We start from the raw sequence: 21,439 nt of genomic DNA on the forward strand, positions 1-21,439 counted from the left end.
ACATCACTCTGAATAACAGCTCGTCCCACCTCAAGGGAACGAAGAATGCTTCTGACACCCCTCGGCTAACAGATGTGAACGTTTTAAAGGCCACCACCCTACAGCAGTGATCTGATGTACACAACAACTTGCCTTAATGTCGAAGGGCCAAGTTTTGCAATCCTTAAAATAGCAACGCTCCCATTACTTTCCAAAGGGAATACTGCTTGAATAATGGCCACAGAACTTGGCCTGAAGTCGGTAACCATGCCCTGGTAAACTATTTGAAGACATTCTGATTTCCTTACTCCATGTAATCCAGAAAGGTTCAATTTATGTACTCGCACTGTCCCATATCTTTTAGTTGCTGCTTTCTCAACAAAAGCAATTGTTTACGCGAAGAACGTTAAGAATGCCATAATCGGAGGTTTCATATGGAAAATTATGACTGGCATTATGCGGAGAGAGAAATTTAGGGGGGTGGAGTAAACAAACCACAGCAACAAACCCTGCAGCAAACCTGTGTGATGAATTTCCATATGAAACAACATCCAAAAACATACAAGGACATTTACGGAGAGGTCTGATGAGAGTGAGGTTCTAACTGGACTTCCCACCTCTAAATACACTGGATATTTTACAGAGTTTACAGGCAAATCCCACTGAGCACAATTTTGAATTATTTGACTTAATTCTCCCCTTGTTTGATTGACACCCTGAAAATAAACACATCTTGTATTTTTGCTATTATGCTATATGAACAATGGTGGCTGGTCTCAGCTGGCATCTGTGTAGAATACACTGGAAAAAAACTTAAAATATATAGGGTGGGTTTTCTCCTGAATTTGAGCAAACAAAAAGTTGAGTTGTCTCACTCAGCATTGCCAGAGATTGTTGAATTCAAGGTTGAAAAACATCTCACTCTCTCAAACTTCTCTCTCTCACCCTCACACATTTCAATGGAAAAATGGTGAAAGAGGCTCTTATAGGTAGTGCAAGAGCCCTTTTCACCAATGCAGCAGCAGCATCTTGGGGATCTCTACAGCTTAAGGTCTCCAATGCTTGCTCCAAGGCAAAATTATATTGCATGCACTAGAAAACCAAGAGCTTTAAAATAAGAGCAAAATCCCAACTGCTTTAGAAGATATAGGGCAAAAAAGACACTTCAAATCCTGTAACAGTGCACGTAGGGTTACACACACTTAAAATAGAACAATCTGGAACACAGCTGAGACGAACAGGTAAACATGACCTGATGTTCAGTGCCTTCCAAAAGCCAAACATTTAAAAGCAACGTGCTTGTAGATCTCAAAATTATGGTCTATTGAAAAGGCAGCCGACACTTACAAGTAAAAGCCAGTTTTTATCTATATCTATGTAGGTTATTATACTATGCACCTCACTGTAGTATCAGGGTACCTGAGCTTCTCCCATCTCTTGTTTCAGAAATTACCTTATCAAGCAGTTTGGTTTTTTTAATAATTCATCTCGGATGCCAGGCTATTTAAGTGCCCCACTCATTTTGGAAGCTATTGTGGTATAAAGATGGAGCTGAATCCAACATGTTCACCTGGTGTTGTGTTGTAATGATCAGTACTATGACTTCAAGGCAAGTACACAACTGTGAAAAACAGACACCCTGTGTTCCTCTCTGTATAGCTGACAAACAAACCCTTGTCTGCCCTCTCATTGCAATGTTTTCTGGGAGGATTATTACAAATGACCTTAACTGAGACTGTAATATATTTAAACTGCACTGGGCCCCTCTAATGGATTTCCTGAGTATCAAGCATTTAAAAGTTGTTCATGTTTTCCAATGCACTTAGTTTTTTCCACAGTCCAGGGCTAATAAATTACGCATGCAGCTTTAAAGAACCATTTGAGTGGGTGAAAGCCCAGCCTGTGATACCTTTGCAGTCCCATGCATCATAGAAGATCAGGGTTGGAAGGGACCTCAGGTGGTCATCTAGTCCAACCCCCTGCTCAAAGCAGGACCAATCCCCAATTTTTGCCCCAGATCCCAAATGGCCCCCTCAAGGATTGAACTCACAACCCTGGGTTTAGCAGGCCAATGCTCAAACCACTGAGCTATCACAGGCCTTACCTGCAGCATTGGTGCGTATGTAGACTATTTCACTCTTTGCTCCATGGATGTGGTGATTTTCCATCATTGTGAGAGTAACAGCCTTGACATAAATGGCATATTGAGTCCAAGGTTTCAGTCCTTGCAGTAAAATCCCAGGGTTGTTCTCTTTGTTTGGGGGCAGATCAACATCCACCATGTTCCAGCTATTAGAACCGCAAGCATCTTGGCCATCATACTCTGTCACATTCTTGAATGGTCTGAAATATTAAAAGAAATATTGTACTTTTACTTCCTCTTAAAAACACTCGAACTTTTATGGGAGAATCTCACATCAGCCTTTGTCCAATGAAACTAATATAAAAAGTTTATTTGCTTTTTTTGAAGAATAAAAGAGAATCCCAAAGCCTAGATTTGTCTTTTATTTCCAACTGCTATAAAACTAGGAGTTGGGATTTAGCTGCAGGATTTAGCCTCTGTAGTTACGGAGATGTCAGGAATCCAGGGAAATAGGTACTCATAGCTTACTTTCCCTTCCCACAAAAGGAAAGCTGTTGGATAATTTATCAGTGTGAACAATCATCTTCAATTCAACTACTTCCTGCCAAAGGAGAGATAATGTTTAACTGTTGTCAGCAAGTGAAACAGAAACAGACTTTCAGGGATAGGTCAATAAGCATTGGAGAGAAGAAGCCTGCTGGGGTATTAATTTATTATTTATAGAGCTCTATAAGGGTCCCTAGCATTATACAACGGGTAGACTGTGCCAAACAAATAGCCCCTTCCCCATATAATGGAATAATAAAAAGTCCTTATTTCTCCTTATATAAACACAATGAACCATAAAACAATAAAAAAATGCTAGTTTGTTATTATCTTGTGACAGTGGTAATAAACCAAAAGAACCAATCACATTCACATGAAGGTACAGAAGGAAACTCCTTGTACTCAATATAAAGGTGTTTGGTTACATAGCTGTAGATTAGTGTGTCAATTAAAACGTAAACAAGACTTGTTCTAAGAACACTGACTCTCAGTTGCCCTATCTTACTTTCAAAAACAGACAGTGAAATGTTTCTGACTTTATATTCACAGGTTATCTGGGCACAAATTCAACAGATGTGACTCAGAATAATTATAGACAATGGTTGAACGTTAGCCGCAAGAACCCAGATTTCGCTACACTTTGACTAGTAGCTCAGTAGCATACTGGCTGCTTTAGTTCTTGACATTATAGGCAAACAACCACATTTGGATCTGTAATTGGTACCTTTGATTGATTTTAAATTCTATTATTGGTACAACTATATACAAAGGTATTACTTTTACTTAATGGCTATTTAGCATGGACATGTCAATAGTGAAGGCATACCATGTTACAGACTCATATTGTGGTATTAATAGAATTCCTGCTTCATTTGCTCACAACTCAGCTCCAGGATGTTGAAGCAATCAGCCTGCTCACCGTGCTGTGTGTGCGCCTGTTACATCTCTCTCTTCTCAAATCAAAATCTCAATGCAGCTGACTGATTTAATATGTTTCCGGTTGGAAGTGTTTCTTGCTCACTCTAACTATTACTTCCACAGAGATGTAGAACAGCTCCGGACAGCAAAGAGAAAACCTGGTCTGAGATTAGAGATAGAATGGAGTAGGGAAAGGACTACAAAAAGGTAGGGTTAGACCCTTGAAGGGTGGTTGTTGTACCAAGAATTGCTAGTCAGCGTGGACACTGGCAATAGGTCCTCTTTAGAAAAGCTGCTTAGTGACAGATGAAATGGGAACACGGGTCAGAAAAATACTTGAATATGAAGGAGAAAGAGAAATGAGCCCAAGTCACCATTTGGATCCAAACACTTCGCAAAACACTGGAGCACAGGGGATGGAGAGCATGTGTTCATTCGGATTTCAGTTCTGGTTCAGGCCCATCTCCAATACAAAGGGGTTTGGTATGTGTGCATGTGGGGGGAGTGAGAAAGGATCTAACAAAGTCAGATCTAACAGATCCTAACAAAGTCAGTTCTCCGCTGCATCCTACCGCATTCCACCATCAGCAAACGCTGCAGCACTCTGTCCAGCCTAGAGAACCTAAATTACCCAGAGCCCAATTAGTTACAATACTGAAGCTCCAAACCAGACCTTCAAACTCTCTCTCCAATCCATGCTGCTGCCTAGCCAATGTCATGGCTGGGAGGAGAAAGAGCTAATTGGCATACAAGCACACGTATTATTTGGAGATTCCAATAAACACAGAAATGCACCCAGAAAATAGGCGAGCATTTGATATCACTTGGGATTTTTTAATTTGAAATTTTGGAGGGATGTGGGGGTGGAAGAGACAGAAAAGAGGTCCTAAACACCTCTACGTTAGCAGGCACTTTGGTCTAGTACATAGTATCAAAACAGAACCTTGCAAGAAAGGAGCACTCGAGAACAAAGTGAGTACACTGCACAGAATAAGTATTGCCCAAGGGACTTTGCTGACTCACTTTATTCTTTATTCAGCCAATAAACACAACGGTCAAGAGAGAAACCCTACCCACTGTGCCTGTTATTTCCTGAATGACATAATTAGTCTCAGAACACGTATACTCACGCCTCTTTGTAGTAAACAGTGAAGCTAATAAGATCTCTGTAATCTGGAGGGCGATACCGCTCCCAGGTGAGCTTAATCCGGTTCTTCAGGGTGGTGTTGGAGACAAAATTCAGAATGTGGCTTTCGCCTACAGCATAAACAAATGACAGTCAGTAACCATGGCAAAATTAGTTCAATTCACAACTTTGTTATTGGGTTTTGTTGTGTTTGTTAAAACTGTGTGCCTCAGTATTATCTAGTTTAGAGGTCTCGATCGCACTCATCACCACTGTACAGCAGGAACCTACTAGTTGCTACATATGGTCTATTTATTCCAAAGCACTTCGTGAGCATTCAGTAACTTTAGGATACATGGAAACACGTAAATTTACTTCTTAAAAATAAAACATTTTAAAGTGTGTGGTTAGAATGCTGGGAAAAGGTGCTCAGGATTCTCTCTGTGAATGGAAGTCCTGCTCATCTACAGGACCAATACAGTTAGCACTACAAGTTTCCATCTTCTATTTTGCTTATAAATTTAAGCACTGAGTTTAACTGAGCACTCTCTAGGGTAAAAGGAAAGATCAGCTTTTATGGCCCATGCAGTCCCTGGCAACTGCAGTAGTGTTTTTTGCATTCCTATTCATTAGGCCCTGGACTGAGAACTATTAAACTCATTTCATATACAGCACAACCATTTGATGGCAGCACTTTCCAGTCACTATACTACACTGGGCTGGATTTGAACCAGCAACTTGGAGATGAATAGCCATCCAGTCCTGAAACAAAACTGTTTTAAAAACGTAATTCTTGGACTGAGAACGTGTGTGTTAAGTGTCAACTGTGAGTGAGTTTTAACATCTTAGTAGAACTCTCTGAAAAATAAAGAGGTTTTCACCCTCATGTACGCTGGCACTAATGGTGCTAATATCTTTTCAAAGGCAATTTAGCTTTTGTTAATTCTCTCCTTTTTTCCCTTTTGAGAGTCAGAAAGCTTTTTGTAATAGTTTTAAGGAACAGGCAGTGGCTGGCACTGGCCTCATGGTAGTAGGGACTGGCTGTGCATCTGTAACTCCTCCAGAACTGTGAGCACTCAGTCTATTGAATGTAAGCACACTCCTTCCTTTGCACAACAAGGATCTGCACCATCTGCATTTATGCATCATGCCTAAAGAGACATTCAGCAGTGTATGTGTCCTAGTTTTGTAAACACTGTCCAGCACAAAGGGGTTTTACTTATAAACATGATATGCTTTAATTTACTCATTTCCAAGAACACCACGAACAACCTAACAGACAAGACATGTCATCAGCTGTAGGGGTCTTGGGGCAAAGCCAGGCCTGTAAGCCCTCTTTTCTTTGCAATCCTTAAAGGACAGATGGGATTTTATACTTGTAAATCTTGAATAGGTTTTGAAGATCATGCCCTTTGTGAATATGCTTCTGCACAGCCCAAAAACACAAACGCATTGTAACTCTGAAATATTGTAGAACTAACTGGAAATATTTCTCTCAAGTTATTCTCTGTTTGACACGGAAACAAATCACAGCAGATTTATTCTAATGAATATTTCTAGCAACTGACAAGCAGCAATCCACACCAGCAGAGGCCAGCCAGAAGTATGAAAATAAAACAACCTGTTTTGCACTAAAATAAAAAGGCACTGAAACAAAATTGCGCAGTTTTCTCAATACCAGGAAACTAAACAGACATTCCCCTCTCCCCCCTAATATTTATTATGTCATGGATCTGTCTTGCAAAGGAAGGGGTGGAAGCTCCATCCCTGAAGATTTTAAAAACCAGATTATACCACAAATAAGGAAAAAAAGATTACTTTGTGAAATATTGCGGTGTGGCAAAGCAATGGAATTGGGCATTCTCAAACTCTTTTGTAATGTGGACATTTTAAATTGTGTTCCCGTAGCGATAGCAATCGCTGTCAAAATCGGTATTAGGAAAACAATGCATTTTCTTCATCAGTGTAATTTAGCCAGCTGGGAATAGTCATCCATATGTGACCAGCCAGCTCTGCAGACCACCAGTAGACCAAGAACCGCAGTTTGGGAACCCCTGAATTAAAATGGACAATGTGTCTTTTAATCGCTAACTTCTCCATTCTGTGTTCTTCAATAGGATCGTGGGGTGATTGTCCTTATTTTTAGAGCTTGTATAAGGCCTCACTCCTATTTAATTCCACTTCTGAACTTTGACTTACAAGAGGCTCTCTCCCCATTGTTTCTTGGATTTATATCTCCTTTACTCTGCCGTCCCTTGGTTCCTGACACATCCTCCATGCGGTAAATCTCAGACACACACAGTTTGGGATTAAACGCAAAGTACATTTTCCCCTCTTTGATCGTCAGGTTGTGGTGGTTCCAGTCCCACAGCTGTTGCAGATTTTGGTTGTCCAGCACATAGAAAGAATAATTCCTACAAAGAGATTTTAAAAGGCAAAGTTAGTTTTACCAGCAGCTCATGGGTAGTTCCTGGCCAAACTAGCTGAACACGGGGGCAATTCCTATTGACATGAACTGATTACACCTGCCCAGTCGCTCTGCCTCCAAAGAGGAGAGCAAATGCTTCTTCCCCCTAGGAAGTGAGTTTCCCTTGAATTTTTCCACAGGGAAGAGGGGAAACAGCTGCAACACGGGACTTCCAGATTGCCACTGGTTGTAGACTTCCCTTACTCCAGTGTGGGTATGACAATGAAGTTTGTATGGAAGATGCTATACAAAATACAATGGTACACTATTTTATTCCTGTCCCACTACTTGACATACAACATTCAATACATGTCCCTTTGAAAGAGATCTCTATAATGTATTTTCCACGTTAACTGCTAATGAGATTTGACAGCCCTGCATATTGTATAGCAGAAAACGTGTGCTGTACTTTAACTCATCAAGGTAAGATGGAAAGGTAGAGAATGTGGCATCCTTTCTTGTGTTACTAAATTGTGTTACATGAGCTGAATGAGGAGTTTTCTTTGCCTAGAAGACAGTGTGTTGTAATTTATCTGTTGGTCCAATAAAAGTTATCACATATGCTCTACCAAGTACTCTGCCTCTCGTATACTACTGTCTGGGAATAAACGGTCACACTTATGTCACTCTTGCTCTGAGCACAGCACAAACCTTCACTGCTTTAAAAGCTCTGCACCGTCACAATCTGACCACCTGCTGCAGCCACTTTCTAACAGACAATGGGAGTCTATTCTCTCAGTGCACGAGTGGAGTTACATGCACACCTTAACTTTGATGAATACCGATGCAAGTTACTTGTGTGAATTCCACGCCAGGCTGAAATGGCAAGATGGGAACTTCAAGTATCCATGGCAGAAAAGAGCCTGCAGAACCATTTTCATTTTGAGGTTGGGAAAACTTTTGACACGGTCTCCCACAGTATTCTTGCCAGCAAGTTAAAGAAGTATGGGCTGGATGAATGGACTATAAGGTGGATGGAAAGTTGGCTAGATTGTCGGGCTCAACGGGTAGTGATCAATGGCTCCATGTCTAGTTGGCAGCCGGTATCAAGTGGAGTGCCCCAGGGTCAGTCCTGGGGCTGGTTTTGTTCAATATCTTCATAAATGATCTGGAGGATGGCGTGGATTGCACCCTCAGCAAGTCTGCAGATGACACTAAACTGGGAGGAGAGGTAGATATGCTGAAGGGTAGGGATAGGATACAGAGGGACCTAGACAAATTAGAGGATTGGGCCAAAAGAAATCTGATGAGGTTCAACAAGGACAAGTGCAGAGTCCTGCACTAAGGACGAAAGAATCCCATGCACCGCTACAGACTAGGGACCGAATGGCTAGGCAGCAGTTCTGCGGAAAAGGACCTAGAGGTTACAGTGGACGAGAAGCTGGATATGAGTCAACAGTGTGCCCTTGTTGCCAAGAAGGCCAATGGCATTTTGGGATGTACGCGTAGGGGCACTGCCAGCATATCGGGGGAAGTGATCGTTCCCCTCTATTCGACATTGCTGAGGCCTCATCTGGAGTACTGTGTCCAGTTTTGGGCCCCACACTACAAGAAGGATGTGGAAAAATTGGAAAGAGTCCAGCGGAGGGCAACAAAAATGATTAGGGGACTGGAACACATGAGTTATGAGGTGAGGCTGAGGGAACTGAGATTGTTTAGTCTGCAGAAGAGAAGAATGAGGGGGGATTTGATAGCTGCTTTCAACTACCTGAAAGGGGGTTCCAAAGAGGATGGATCTAGACTGTTCTCAATGGTAGCTGATGACAGAACAAGGAGTAGTGGTCTCAAGTTGCAGTAGGGGAGCTTTAGGTTGGATATTAGGAAAAACTTTTTCACTAGGAGGGTGGTGAAACACTGGAATGCGTTACCTAGGGAGGTGGTGGAATCTCCTTCCTGAGATATTTTTAAGGTCAGGCTTGACCAAGCCCTGGCTGGGATGATTTAGTTGGGGATTGGTCCTGCTTTAAGCAGGGGGTTGGACTAGATGACCTCCTGAGGTCCCTTCCAACCCTGATATTCTATTCTATGATTCTATGAAAGGAAAGGACTGGAGAGGGAATTAAGGGCATATCTAAATGATTATTGTAATATTAGGGAAATTTGCACCCATGTTAACTACACTGATGTAAACCCCGAATATAAATACACTACACCCTTGTGTTTTGTGCAAGCCCTGTTTGTTTTGCACGGGTGTGTCCCTATCAATGGAGTCAAAATTTATTTTTTCTCAAACACATTATGCAACATCAATTATGAGTTTCTGCAGGATAGTAACAGACTAACCATGGGTTTGATAGCAAATCAACACCATCATTTATAGTTTTCCTTCAGTATTGTTTCCTCCCATGTTACACAACAATGACACCTCAGAATACCCAATGAATCATCCATGACAATGGAATCGTTTGTTAACGGGGCTGCAAGCTCTTTGGGACAGGATTGCAGTTCTCTCTTGTGTTTTCTTCTTAGTGCCAAGTGCTCTTACAGTGCTATATAAAAACGAGAACAGCCTGCTCCTCCTACTTCCAAGTGTCCCCAAATACCTAGTACTTTATTTCGAACAAACCAAATACACCTGACACTGCTTTGGGTTGAGCAAAGTGAGTACAACTGCTTTCTGTTGACTAATACAGTTTAACTCACCCATATGCGCCATCTTCAAGTCATACTAAATATATTTTGCCAAGAGAACATCTTTTCCAAGCATTACGCAAAACTGCACTTAGAGTTCACCATGTGTACTGAGAGCCTGTGGATGGTTCAGACACTATTCTCTTTGCAGTCAATGAGCAAAAACTATGCTTGCAACTTCCTGAACCTCTTTAATGAGATGAAACATGCATTATCAATAGTCATGTGAATAAATAATGGCAGATGAGGTTGTTTTTTTAAGACAGACCTAAAGCAGGACTCAAATTAGATGCAGCTAGTACAATAAAGCACCTTCAAGGTTATTACAACAGGTTTTAATACAAGAGGTTTAATTGAAAACCTCCTATCACTTTGTGTTTAAAATACCAGAGACTTGACTAAATTTTCAAGACAATCAAGTGACTGGACAAAGTCAATCATTCTCGTTCGTACTTTAGATTACTGCAAAGAGGTCAAGAAACAGTTGGGACTAACTGTTAAAACGAGTATGTTAAAACCATTTGCACAAGTCTGAGTAGCAGTTTAAGGCAAACGAGTTCTACGGGTTTATATATACACTGCAAGTATAAATTAGTAGAAGCTATTCTGGCACCATCTGAGGCAGCAGGGAAACCACATTTTGAATATTGTATACAAGTCCAGTCACAGGATAGGTAAACCATTGCAGAAATGGAAAAGATGCTGAAGAGGGCAAAAAGCACACTCAGGGTTCTGGAGATACAAGTTATAAGTAACGATTATATCAGACTTTGGCCTTTACAGCTGTGGAGGAGGGGGGTGGAGGGAGGAAAGAAAATGTCAGGATGCCAAGGAAGATAGCACGGAAAGAATAAAAGAACCTCAACAGGAAAACAAACTTCTGCCAATCAGCTATTGAGATAGAAACTAACCGAAAGAGAAGAGGTTGGGGCCTGAAGGAGGACAGTCTAAACCAATGAGCAGAAGCTGCCTGTGGACCTTCAAGGCCCAGTTTTTATGGCAGGACTGAAAGAACGTGAACAGATGTTCATATCCCCTGCAGCACCCACATGGTAGTGTCATCACACAGCTGATGTGCAACCTTAAATCACAGGACACACTGATAACTGGGCAACTACTGGCTGAGTTTTTAAAACACATCACATTTTACATATTTATGTAGCTCCTGGGACTTTCACAGTGCTACATACATCTGCACTGAAATTTATAATGGTCCCTGTAAAAAAAAATGCAGCAGTAATTCTGCTGATCATTACTGGGCATCCCCCGCCTTCCTTTTTAGGATGATCTGAAAGGAAAGGATAGCGCCACAGTTCATTCTGGGAGAGGCAAGAACCCAGGTCAGCCTATTGCTAAGAGAGGGCAATGTGCAATTCAGAATGACCAGGAAAGGGAAGTGACCTCTACGGAATAGGAACAGGGACTGGCAGACTAAGGGCCAGTGCAGTGAGTGTGAGCAGCAGGCTCAAGCCAGCAGTCTGGGAGTTGACTGCAGAGGGAAGACCAGGCAACAGAATCTGACCAGCAGAGACCAGAAGAGAAGCCCCCTGGGGAGGCCCAGAGAAGAAGGTACTCCAACTACCAGGGCTAGGATGGGCAAAAAGCTCTTTAGCCCACTAATCACAGCCAATAAGGGAGAGAAGGGAACAAGGGATGGGAGGAGGTTCACACTGTATCTCGTCAGCGTCACAGCTGCCCCCACAGAGCGGGCCAATCACTTTATTCCTTGAGGGAAAAGTTGCTTATAAACATTAGCAGGAGAGCGGAATAATCCTTAGAAAATTTTTGGTTTGCTTTTTAAAAAAAGACTGGGGAGCATTTTGAAGCAAGGACTGTCTTTTAATGTGACACGAGAGCGCGAGCGCATGCGAGCACGGACGGTGTGTGTCTCTGCGTCCATGCAGTGCCTGCCCACTCGGGCCCAGATCCCTGACCAGGGGTTTTAGGCACCACCGCAATAGAATTATTGCGAAACAAACAAGCAAACAAATTAGGGAATGGCGTATAAAAGGCACCATCAGAAGACAGACATTTTTAAACTGGTTTACAAGCCATTCAAATTTAAATCAAACTCTCCCATAATTTTAGAATATTTCCCCCAACAAGCCACAGCATAACAAAACTTTAGAAATCAGCAAATAACCAATATAACAACAATTCTGGTACCTTCTCCTTTATTTCTACAGTATCTGCCTGATGGGACTTTCAAACAGAAAAATGGGGTTTATAATCAAAGCACCAACAGGCCCTTCATTATGCAGCACGGCTATAAATCCGTACACTGTAGATGGGCTAGAAGCAGCTCTACCAAGAACTGAGTCTCTGTTGGGAAATTCATACGGGAGAAACTAGAGATAGTGCTTTCTTGTGTTTAATTTAAAGTGTGGGTTTGGATGTACTGTGCCATGACACGACTTTACCCATGGCCGTCTTTGGGGTGTTTTGCTCTCCTCTAACTAGCAGGGGAATCAGTGGGGCACTTGAGCCCATATGTAAATTCAACCTGTCATGCCCCATTCTCTACCTCCCTTTTGAAGGGTCACTTATTTGTAGAAGTCTCTGAGAAAGCATCAGTTTCTTCATAATGTCTCTTTAAACTAAAACAAAGAGGAGAAACAACCCCTATAGGAGCCATATTTTTTTTTCTGTGCCATTGACCTATAAATAGGAGTAACGTCTAGAAATACCCCTTCTTCCATGGCATGAATGTATTTTGATGCAGTGCAATGGCCAGGCGGTTTCATTTTGAAGTTTAATATAACGTTAAGTGGTAAATGCAACTTTCACCTCTAGATGACCGTTGCCAGTTCAGCTAACCTGGCACTGATTGAAAGTTACCTAATGGCTGTTCAGCAGTCTAAGAAAAATGAACTGGGAGGGTCTTAGTGTCCATTTCTAAGTTGACAGGAGTCTACAAGCCACCATTGCAACTGGCACCCTTGATTGCAGCTTCAGGAGAAAAAAGGCCAGAGTCAACAAAAGGAGATTGCACTGCTCACTCCCTCATCCCCACAGGAGAAAGATAAAGGACACTGGAAGTGCACCAGGCTAGGCTCCCAACAAAAACCCCAGGGACCAGGTTCCCCCTGAACTCAGCACAGGGCTCTCCGCTGAGATAACCTGTGCCAATTTATGTAGTTAGTCCTGTAGCTCAAACTGAAGGTTCAGGGTTCAAACTCTATTAATGAGGCAGGATGGGGGAGCTGTTACAGCTGCCCATAGAATTTATTTTTACCTTTGAAATGACGTACAAAAAACTATGATCAAATAATCTTACTTAAGTTGGAAAGCCAAACTCTGAAAAGTAAGGAAATAATTTCAGTTGCCTGTGTAACCTTAATTCAGTCCCTTGGACATAAGTCGTATGACACAGTCTTTAATGACATGGTCACATACAATTTTGTCCATAGGACCCTGTCTCATTCAGTGCACAGGAGCGACAGTGCTAAGGGAATGAATCAGGGCAGTGTCGCATACGAAACCATTTGTAGGACTTTTTCTTCATTTGTGGCAGAAGCTGGAAGGTGTGTACCTACTGTAGTGCCAGGAGACAGCAGGTGAAAACCCACCCATAGCTAACAGCCTTCCCCTTCACCAAGAGGGAGGGGCTAGTGAACCCAGGCCACAAGTAATTGTGGGGGACAACAAATGAAAAAACAGGGGCAGGTGTGAAAGTCAGAAGGTGAAAATCAGGTGATCAGATGGGGACACTGAACAGAGAACCCCCAACAGCACCCACTGTTCCTCAAAGGCATCTAAAGAGTCAGTGGACTCAGAAGAACTCTGCTAGGAGGTGTGACTGGACAAGGAATAGAAATAAGTCCCTGCTTTTGCAGAGTAGCCTCCCCCCAATCCAACTTCCTCCTTCTGGTGTGATGGAGGGCCATCTTGGCCGGCTCCAGAAGGACGCTGAAGGGGAGGTCCTGAAACTTTGTGCAGCCATGGGAAGGGGGTACCAATACCAGGAAGTGCAGAGAAAACTGCAGCCAGAATCTCAGTAAGAGGTTCTGGAAGAGCGATTGTAACCTGATGCACTCTACCTAGATGTGTACCAGGGTCTCCCTCTAGCTGCAAAGACGACAGATGTTGGGGGAGTTTGTGAACTGTGCCAGGTACATTCCTGTGCTCCTGGCTCCATGAAGGAACTGCCAACTAATATACCCAAAAGACTGGGGGACCAGAGTGGATTATAGACTGTCCTACCAGCATTCCTTGCCCTCCTGAGGTGGCAACAGGTCCAGCTACCTGGTGTCGGGGCAGGTCACAAGGATGAGGAAGTGGATGGTGTGAAGCATGAGCGCATACAGATGTTTCCTGGGCATGGTTCAGAGGTGGACCAGCTGGATGGCATTCAGATGAGTTAGTTTGCATGACTGGTGCGGTCAAGGAGGTGCATGGGGCAGGAGCCCAATAACAAGTCCAGAGGGCTTGGGGGTGAGAGGGAGGCAGGGAGCACCGTCCCACAGGACCCGCTCTGGAAGGTGTGCAGTGAAAGTGGCAGAGGACAAAAGGATGATCTGGTGATTAAGACACATGAATGCCATAATGGAGAACTTGGTTCTAACCCTGTCTCAGTCAGAGGCTTCCTATGTGATTGACACCATAAATTTTGACAGGTGGCCTCTAACTGTGCATTCCTCATCTTCTAACTTCGGAGATCGAATCCTGGCTCTGCTACAGATTCACTATGTTCTCTCAGGCAAGTCTGTTTCAGTTTCCCCATTTGTTATAGGTGAATAATAAAGCTCATATTGTGCAGCAAAAGGGAAATTCACTGTTTATGAGGCCCTCAGATACTAGGGTGACAGGCACCCTTAGAGAAAAAACTATGAGGAAATGAATAATTGCAAGCTCTGTATGATGATGAGGGGAAAAGTCAGGGTTTACAAATTGAATGACAAGGATCAAAATTTGAACAGCTGCCCTTTTTTCCTCAGCACACACACAGAATGAGGGAGGGGGGAAAAAAGAGTCTGTGGTCACATAATTAAAGAATGTATCATAATGCATCTTACCTCAGCACAAGGGGGCCAAATTAAGGTTGCACAGGCAACCATGAAAGCGAGGAAACAATAAAAGGGCTTCACTTTGCAACCTTAATGTTCTTTCAATATAATTTTTTGTATGTATTATATGCAGTGCTGGCAGCGACTGCTATAGTTAGGGCAGTCTAACAATTCCCATTTTAAGACCCTATTTTCAATTTCTTTTAACATTGCCCAAATAGCTGTTTGGGCTGAAATTTTCATGCAGGGTTGTCTGCCTTAAGCTGAATATTTCTGAACAATTATCTTTCAGATTGCGACAGGGCCCCAAATGTGTAAGTACTTTGTAAACAGAGGAAGACCGTTCCTGACCCAAGCAGCACGCAATTGCACTAATTCCTTACTGTGGATCAGTTTTGCTTCCCACATGCACCCCTATTTTCCTCTCCTCTAAGTTGCACTGTTTGTTTTTCCATTGTGGAATCAGGCAGAGAGAATTAATAAAACCTGAATCATAGCACTGATGCTTCTTTCCTATCAGTTATGCTTGCTGACATACGAGATTCCATAAACACAATTACTCCTGAACTTGCTTACTAAAAGAAAGCAAAAACAAATTTATAATTGGAGTATCTGCTTGAGTATGCCACATCATAAGTATCTGAAAGAGCCTTGTTCTAGGCAAAGTGACAAGCCTCTTGGATTTGCAATTAGAAACATGTTTTTCCAAAGAGCCAAATGTTCTTACTGAAAAAGACAGCGTGCTTTTCAAGTGTAGAATGAAGAGCTGCCCTTTAACTTGCTCTGTCAGATGGTGGAATTTTAAGAATTTAAGACTGACCAAAAAGTAGCCTGAGAAAGAGAGGGAGGTTGTGAAGAATCCCTTATGCTGTAACTTTATCCTGTCAGGGCAGATAAATCAGAGACACACCACCTTTCCCATGACCTTCCCACCACCTTCTCCTAAATGATTTTCCAAAATCCTTATTTTACTGGATCTCTCATTAGCGAGGAAGGCTCAATTTCTTCTCCAGAGTGTTGTTCTGAACTTGGTAAGTTACTTAATTTGGGGAGAGAAAGGGAGTGCAGCAATTTCCCAGAGGAACATCATCCCACCTAAGCATCTCAAACTAAAGTTTTGCAGGAGCTAAACCTACCTCTGCTCTTTCAACACCTACCTTCAGGGGTGAGGATGGTGTAGGTGGTGTTTCAGATAGTAATTGCAGGATGTGCTATTAAAAGCATATTACACAGAATATTACAGAATTAATATTATTAACAGAATTAGGAAAAATCCACAATGTTTATCAGCAAACATTTCAGTGGCTCATGATTACTTTATAGGCTCATATTTTGTTTCTCTGGCTCTAGATAAGGAGAATTAGTTTCATGTGAGTATTTTGAGGCTAGCTCACTTATGAGCAGTTTCCTGCTACACAAGCTAGTTTCAGCCGCACTCCCTTATCTTGCAGTTAGTGACCTGTTATCTTCTTCCAACTGACATTCCATAGACCTCTCTTAAGGATACAACACTAATAAACTGCAATGCCAAAAGAGCAATGACTTCTGAAGATGTTCATTTCTGAATGCACTTGAGCATCAAAAAACAGAACATGTCTAATATAACAGAAAATGATGCTTACAAACGTACATCTCCCTAAAAAATCTCTCTACAAGAGAAAGCAGATAGCATAAATATATCTTTAAATACTTCATCCCACTACTTGCTTGCAAGAGGATCAAATGAATGATTGTACAATGGTTGTTCAGTAGGAGACAAATACTGCATATTAGTGGAGGTGAAGACTAAATAAATGATAACAAAATATTCATGGTAAGACTTATTTTCCAAGGCTTTCTGCTAAAGCAAAGCTGCCTCTACAAATATTAGTTCATTGTATTTGAACACTTACCCGTCCAACTGTTCCTCTCCCAAAATATATCGCAGATTCTTCAAGAAAGAGAGGGAGACTAGTGCATGGGAATGGCGGATCTTCACATACCCAGTTACTGTTTCTATCAGACCCATAAAATTCTCCAGCTCAGAAGCAATATTGTCTACATGAAAGAAAAGAAAATTATAGTTCATACATGTTGATCTCAGCATTTTGTTCAATGCATGGTTAGCATATCAGAATAAGTATTTATGACATTCACTGCTTTTGCAAACAAAATCAAGATTCATCTTGCTGGAGACCAGCACGTAGCGTTATTTACCTCTGCAGGCAGACAGGTGGAGCACAAAACAAAGCACTATCACAACTCCATCTGGAGCCTTCTCACTGATATGCTTTCCTTCGCTTGAGTATTCCACACAAGCGCCAATGCCAAATTCAGAGCTTTCAACAGCCAACCTTTTGGCAAGACTGAAGAGACTCATGTGCAGTTGTAAATTTAGGCATCTGTGAAACTGCAACTGCTGTTACTCTCGGTGACAGAGGTAAAGCTCATTCATTAGATCAGGCTGAAATGATCCACTGAAGAGCATGGCATCAGACTGGAGGTTAAGAGAAGCCCCACAGAGATCTAGTATTATTCTCAACTAACAGCAAGGACATTAATCTCCAAAGCATGGGACTGTCACTGGCAATTTAAAAAATAGAGTAGATATAACTACATCATTTAAAGAAAAGGAGGACTTGTGGCACCTTAGAGACTAACCAATTTATTTGAGCATGAGCTTTCGTGAGCTACAGCTCACTTCATCGGATGCATACTGTTTCCACGGTATGCATCCGATGAAGTGAGCTGTAGCTCACGAAAGCTCATGCTCAAATAAATTGGTTAGTCTCCAAGGTGCCACAAGTCCTCCTTTTCTTTTTGCGAATACAGACTAACACGGCTGTTACTCTGAAATACATCATTTAAGCATCATTTAAGCAGCCATTGCTCCTGGAATGCTGAAGGAATGAAGGTAAAGCCATAGCATCTTCATAGAATTAGGCTGACTCAGAGTCAGGTTTTCTGCAGCTTGTATAATAGTTACAAGGGTAGTTGTGTAGGAGGCACTCTCCAAAATGGGCAAGGACCGTGGAAGCCAGGTGTTTGCTCTTTGTGCAGGACACTAACGTTTAATTCAGCTCTGTGTGCACAGCAGTACAGCCTGGATATCATGTGGCCAGTTAATCACCTGAAATAACTTGGGAGGGTTTAGATTAGGAATACTCTTCAATTCTTTGAGATAATATCTAAGCATTAAACTAGATACAGCTTGCGTCACTGCGTCACAGGAATAAAATCAATTACTTTAGAGAGTGGGTGAGCTGAATGGGTTAACTTAAATAAAAGTTCTTCAGACCATCTCCCTGCAAAAGTTAAGATTCTACTTAAACATGTGAAACACATAATTAAAACAATTCACATACAACTGTTTCCAACCCCCTTGGTTATTAGGAGCAACCCTGGTATTCATAGGCAATTCAATCTATCTAGCACAGGCACAAAAATTCAAGGCACTCCACCCCACACACTCCTTTGAATGCATAGGGAGGTATATTTCAAACCACCAAGTTTACAATGATTTTTAAAGCTCAGCATCCGTTGGAATTTTCCCAGCTGATGAATCACTGCTTTGACAAATCGTATCCAGAGTTCATTTACGTTAGGACATGTACCAGATATGACCAACACAGTAATAACGAGTGTTGGGCAGAGCAGTGTTAGAACTTAAACAGGGGTTTTCATTATCTCATGCACGAGGAGAGCTTTGCCACTGGCTAAATACCTGGTCTACAGACATGCCAGAGAACGCTGCCATGTTGAGGATTCCAGCAGAAATCCTTAACGCAGCAGGAGCGCCATTAAAAAGCAAACAATCCTCTTGAAGACCCTGCTTAGGGTTTTTTTTTTTGTGGGTATTGATACACTCGAAGAGCAAATCAAAAGTTAAAGGACCCTCATCGAAGACTCCACTCAGGAGGAACGTTACTTACTCCCACGGCGGATGTTAATAAGCAGATTCCCCTTGAGGACGGTGCATCCCTGCAACATCTGTGCTGATGTGACAGAATCAATGGTCTTTGTTTTCTCTTCCTCACAGATTTTTGGACAAGGCCCTTCGCAGGGGCTGCAGAACATACTGTTGAGAAGGAAAGGAGACCAGAAATAAACAAAAACACATGGTTCTCAATCCACAACAGACTGCTGCTGCTGCATTGTTTGGAAAGCAAGAACTTCTCTATCTGCAACCTAACAAAACACAAATCTCTCAAACTGGGAGGAAAGTTGCCATTTTTCAGAAGAGGCCCAGCAGAAAAGCAAATATCTCATGCACCCAGGACTCCATGGGTTCTATGAGCAGATATGACCCTCATATATAAGGGCCCTAGGGAAAATGGTTATTAGAGAAATCTCCTAATGAGGTTATTGTCCTAATAAAACGGTGTCACAATTTGTATTTTAAAGGTGGTATCAAAGGACTGGAAAAACTGCTGTAAGGTGCAACTGAGCACAAAACAGAAACCTCAATCTCATCACTCTATCAGTTGCATAGAATACGTTATTCCTAGTCACTTCCTGTCCTAAACTGTTGTGTAGAGTTAATTTTACAAGTCCCATGGCCACTGTGACACTATGGGATTGTTCTTCCTTCCAGATAAAATATAACCATCATTCCTTTGTTTTATTTCACCACTTTTCCATCTTGCACTTGTACTGGTGATTTTTAACTTATATTCACATTATACCTTTGTTGTTTTGTTCTGGTTTTTTTTTTGGGGGGGGGGGAGGGGAGAACAGACGACAAGCAAAGGGAAAAAGAAAAGGATACTTGTGGCACCTTAGAGACTAACAAATTTATTAGAGCATAAGCTTTCGTGATCTACAGCTCAACCCCAGCTCTGAAAAGGAAGGCCATTGACAGCACACTGGTAAACATGGATTTGTTATTCGTTAACTAAAGGGTAACTGAACCCACTTTCTTCTTCAGCTTGGAGAAACATGTGCACTGATGTAATGGAAGAAAGGAGCTTTCATTTCTTAGTCATGAGCTCCTATTTCAAATGCTACAGAATAATGTGCTTAAGAGCTGAAGACATGCAAGAGGCATTCAACTAAGGGTACAAAGAATGCTAGAAACACCTCATTTGCAACTGTTGGTTAATACCAGCTCTGGGAAACTGGGGGACAAAACATTCACTGGCCTTGAGTTATGCCTTTCCGCCTTTGCAGCTGAACACAAAACTATGATAAGATAAGCTGTGTCTATACTGTTTTATGAGAGTGTTTTTAAACAGCCACTACTAGAAGCTCAGGCCAGACAACAGGAAACAGTTTCTCAGGTAAACATCTGGCTTCAAGCTAGCAAAGAGTAATACTGTTTGCATCTAAATGGGAACTGGAAATTTTCCTAGGAAGATGTTTGTTTGGACGATACTCTCTCGTTCTCTAGCTTTATAAAGCAAAGAGTGGAGATTTCAACCCCTTGAACAAAACTAACCTGCACAAATAAGGTAAAACTATGATACAGACCATTTATATGGAGACATTTTTCAATGCAGTACTAAGAATTCCTCTATATTAGCAATTGCTAGGAAATAACTGTTCTTAGTGCCATTGGGTGGGCAACTAAGATTGTTGCCTTGCCCACTGACAAAGTGAGCAAACCAACAACATATCTATCACTCCAAGTTCTTTAAATTCCAGGAATATGACTAACAAAAATCAGAGTAATATTCCTGTAAAACAAACAGTTCCCCACAACAGTCAGTCAAAAATACCAAATTTCACGGCCATGAAAAATATGTCAAGGACTGTGAAATCAGACCTCCCCTATGAAATCGAGCTATTGGAGGGGAGGAGACAGGGTAGGGCTGGGTGCGCCCCAGCTAGGGTGTCTACCGTGCACTGAGATCCAGCTGCTAGTCCTGGCCATGCTGGAGAGGGACAGGATTTCCTCTTCCCCTGCATGGTCACTCTTGGGGCGAGCTCAGAGGTTCCCAGAGGTGGGGATGTGTCTCATCTCCCCCGTGCTGCTGGGAGTGCCCCAGCCAGGGCTCCTAGCTGCTCGTCCCGCCTGGGCTGGAGAGGGACAGGACCTTCCTCTTCCCCTGCACAGCTGCTTTGGGAAGAGGGGGCGGGGGCAATCAGATCCACCTTTGGCTATCTCCCCCAGCTGCAGGAAGCTCAGCTCTGGAGGCAGCAGAGAAATGAGTGTGGCAATGCTGCAACCTGCAGTAACAGCTTTGCAACCCCAATGATCCCCTTTTGGGTTGGGACCCCCACGGTTACATCATCATGAAACTGCAAATATAAACATCTGAAAATGTGAAACTGACTAATTTAAAATTCTGGGGCCATGAAATTGACCAAAATGGACCTTGAATTTGGTAGCGCCCTAGTCATAAAATAGCATGGCATCTACTGTATTAGTTCTCTGAACTGAGGTAGTGTTGGCATTTTCCAGGAAAAACACTGTGAACCAGAAAACGCAGAGACCTAAAGGCTGCAATGAACGTGACTGTACATAAGAGACGTGCACAGAAGAGTCAGAATGTCAGTGAACAACCAGTTAACATGAGAAACAAAACTACTTTTACAATCTGCTCTGTGTGGCAATGCTCTCCAAGAGCAGAATCTCCTTTCCGTTGATTAATGGCATCTCTTCAGCATCTCCATCCCACCCACCTTATTACCATTTTCACTGGGCTATTGTCTAGTTTAAAGGCCTCATCCTAATGGTGTTGACCACACTCTATCTCCACTGA

At 42.2% G+C, this 21,439-nt stretch overlaps 1 protein-coding gene across 8 annotated transcripts in view; it reads right to left on the minus strand.

Moving 5' to 3' along the window:
* IGF1R (insulin like growth factor 1 receptor) overlaps nucleotides 1-21,439 on the minus strand; it is a 308,206-nt gene that overhangs the window by 66,093 nt on the left and 220,674 nt on the right. For all 8 annotated transcript variants that reach the window (XM_073304258.1, XM_073304254.1, XM_073304259.1 and 5 more), the window contains 5 exons: nucleotides 18,668-18,813; nucleotides 16,649-16,793; nucleotides 6,852-7,066; nucleotides 4,657-4,783; nucleotides 2,084-2,322 (listed from right to left, as the gene is read on the minus strand). In XM_073304258.1, the coding sequence (XP_073160359.1) occupies nucleotides 2,084-2,322; nucleotides 4,657-4,783; nucleotides 6,852-7,066; nucleotides 16,649-16,793; nucleotides 18,668-18,813 (872 nt within the window). The remainder of the gene's footprint in view (nucleotides 1-2,083; nucleotides 2,323-4,656; nucleotides 4,784-6,851; nucleotides 7,067-16,648; nucleotides 16,794-18,667; nucleotides 18,814-21,439) is intronic.

This window comes from Lepidochelys kempii, chromosome 10, assembly GCF_965140265.1.
Source record: "Lepidochelys kempii isolate rLepKem1 chromosome 10, rLepKem1.hap2, whole genome shotgun sequence".
NCBI lineage: Eukaryota > Metazoa > Chordata > Testudines > Cheloniidae > Lepidochelys > Lepidochelys kempii.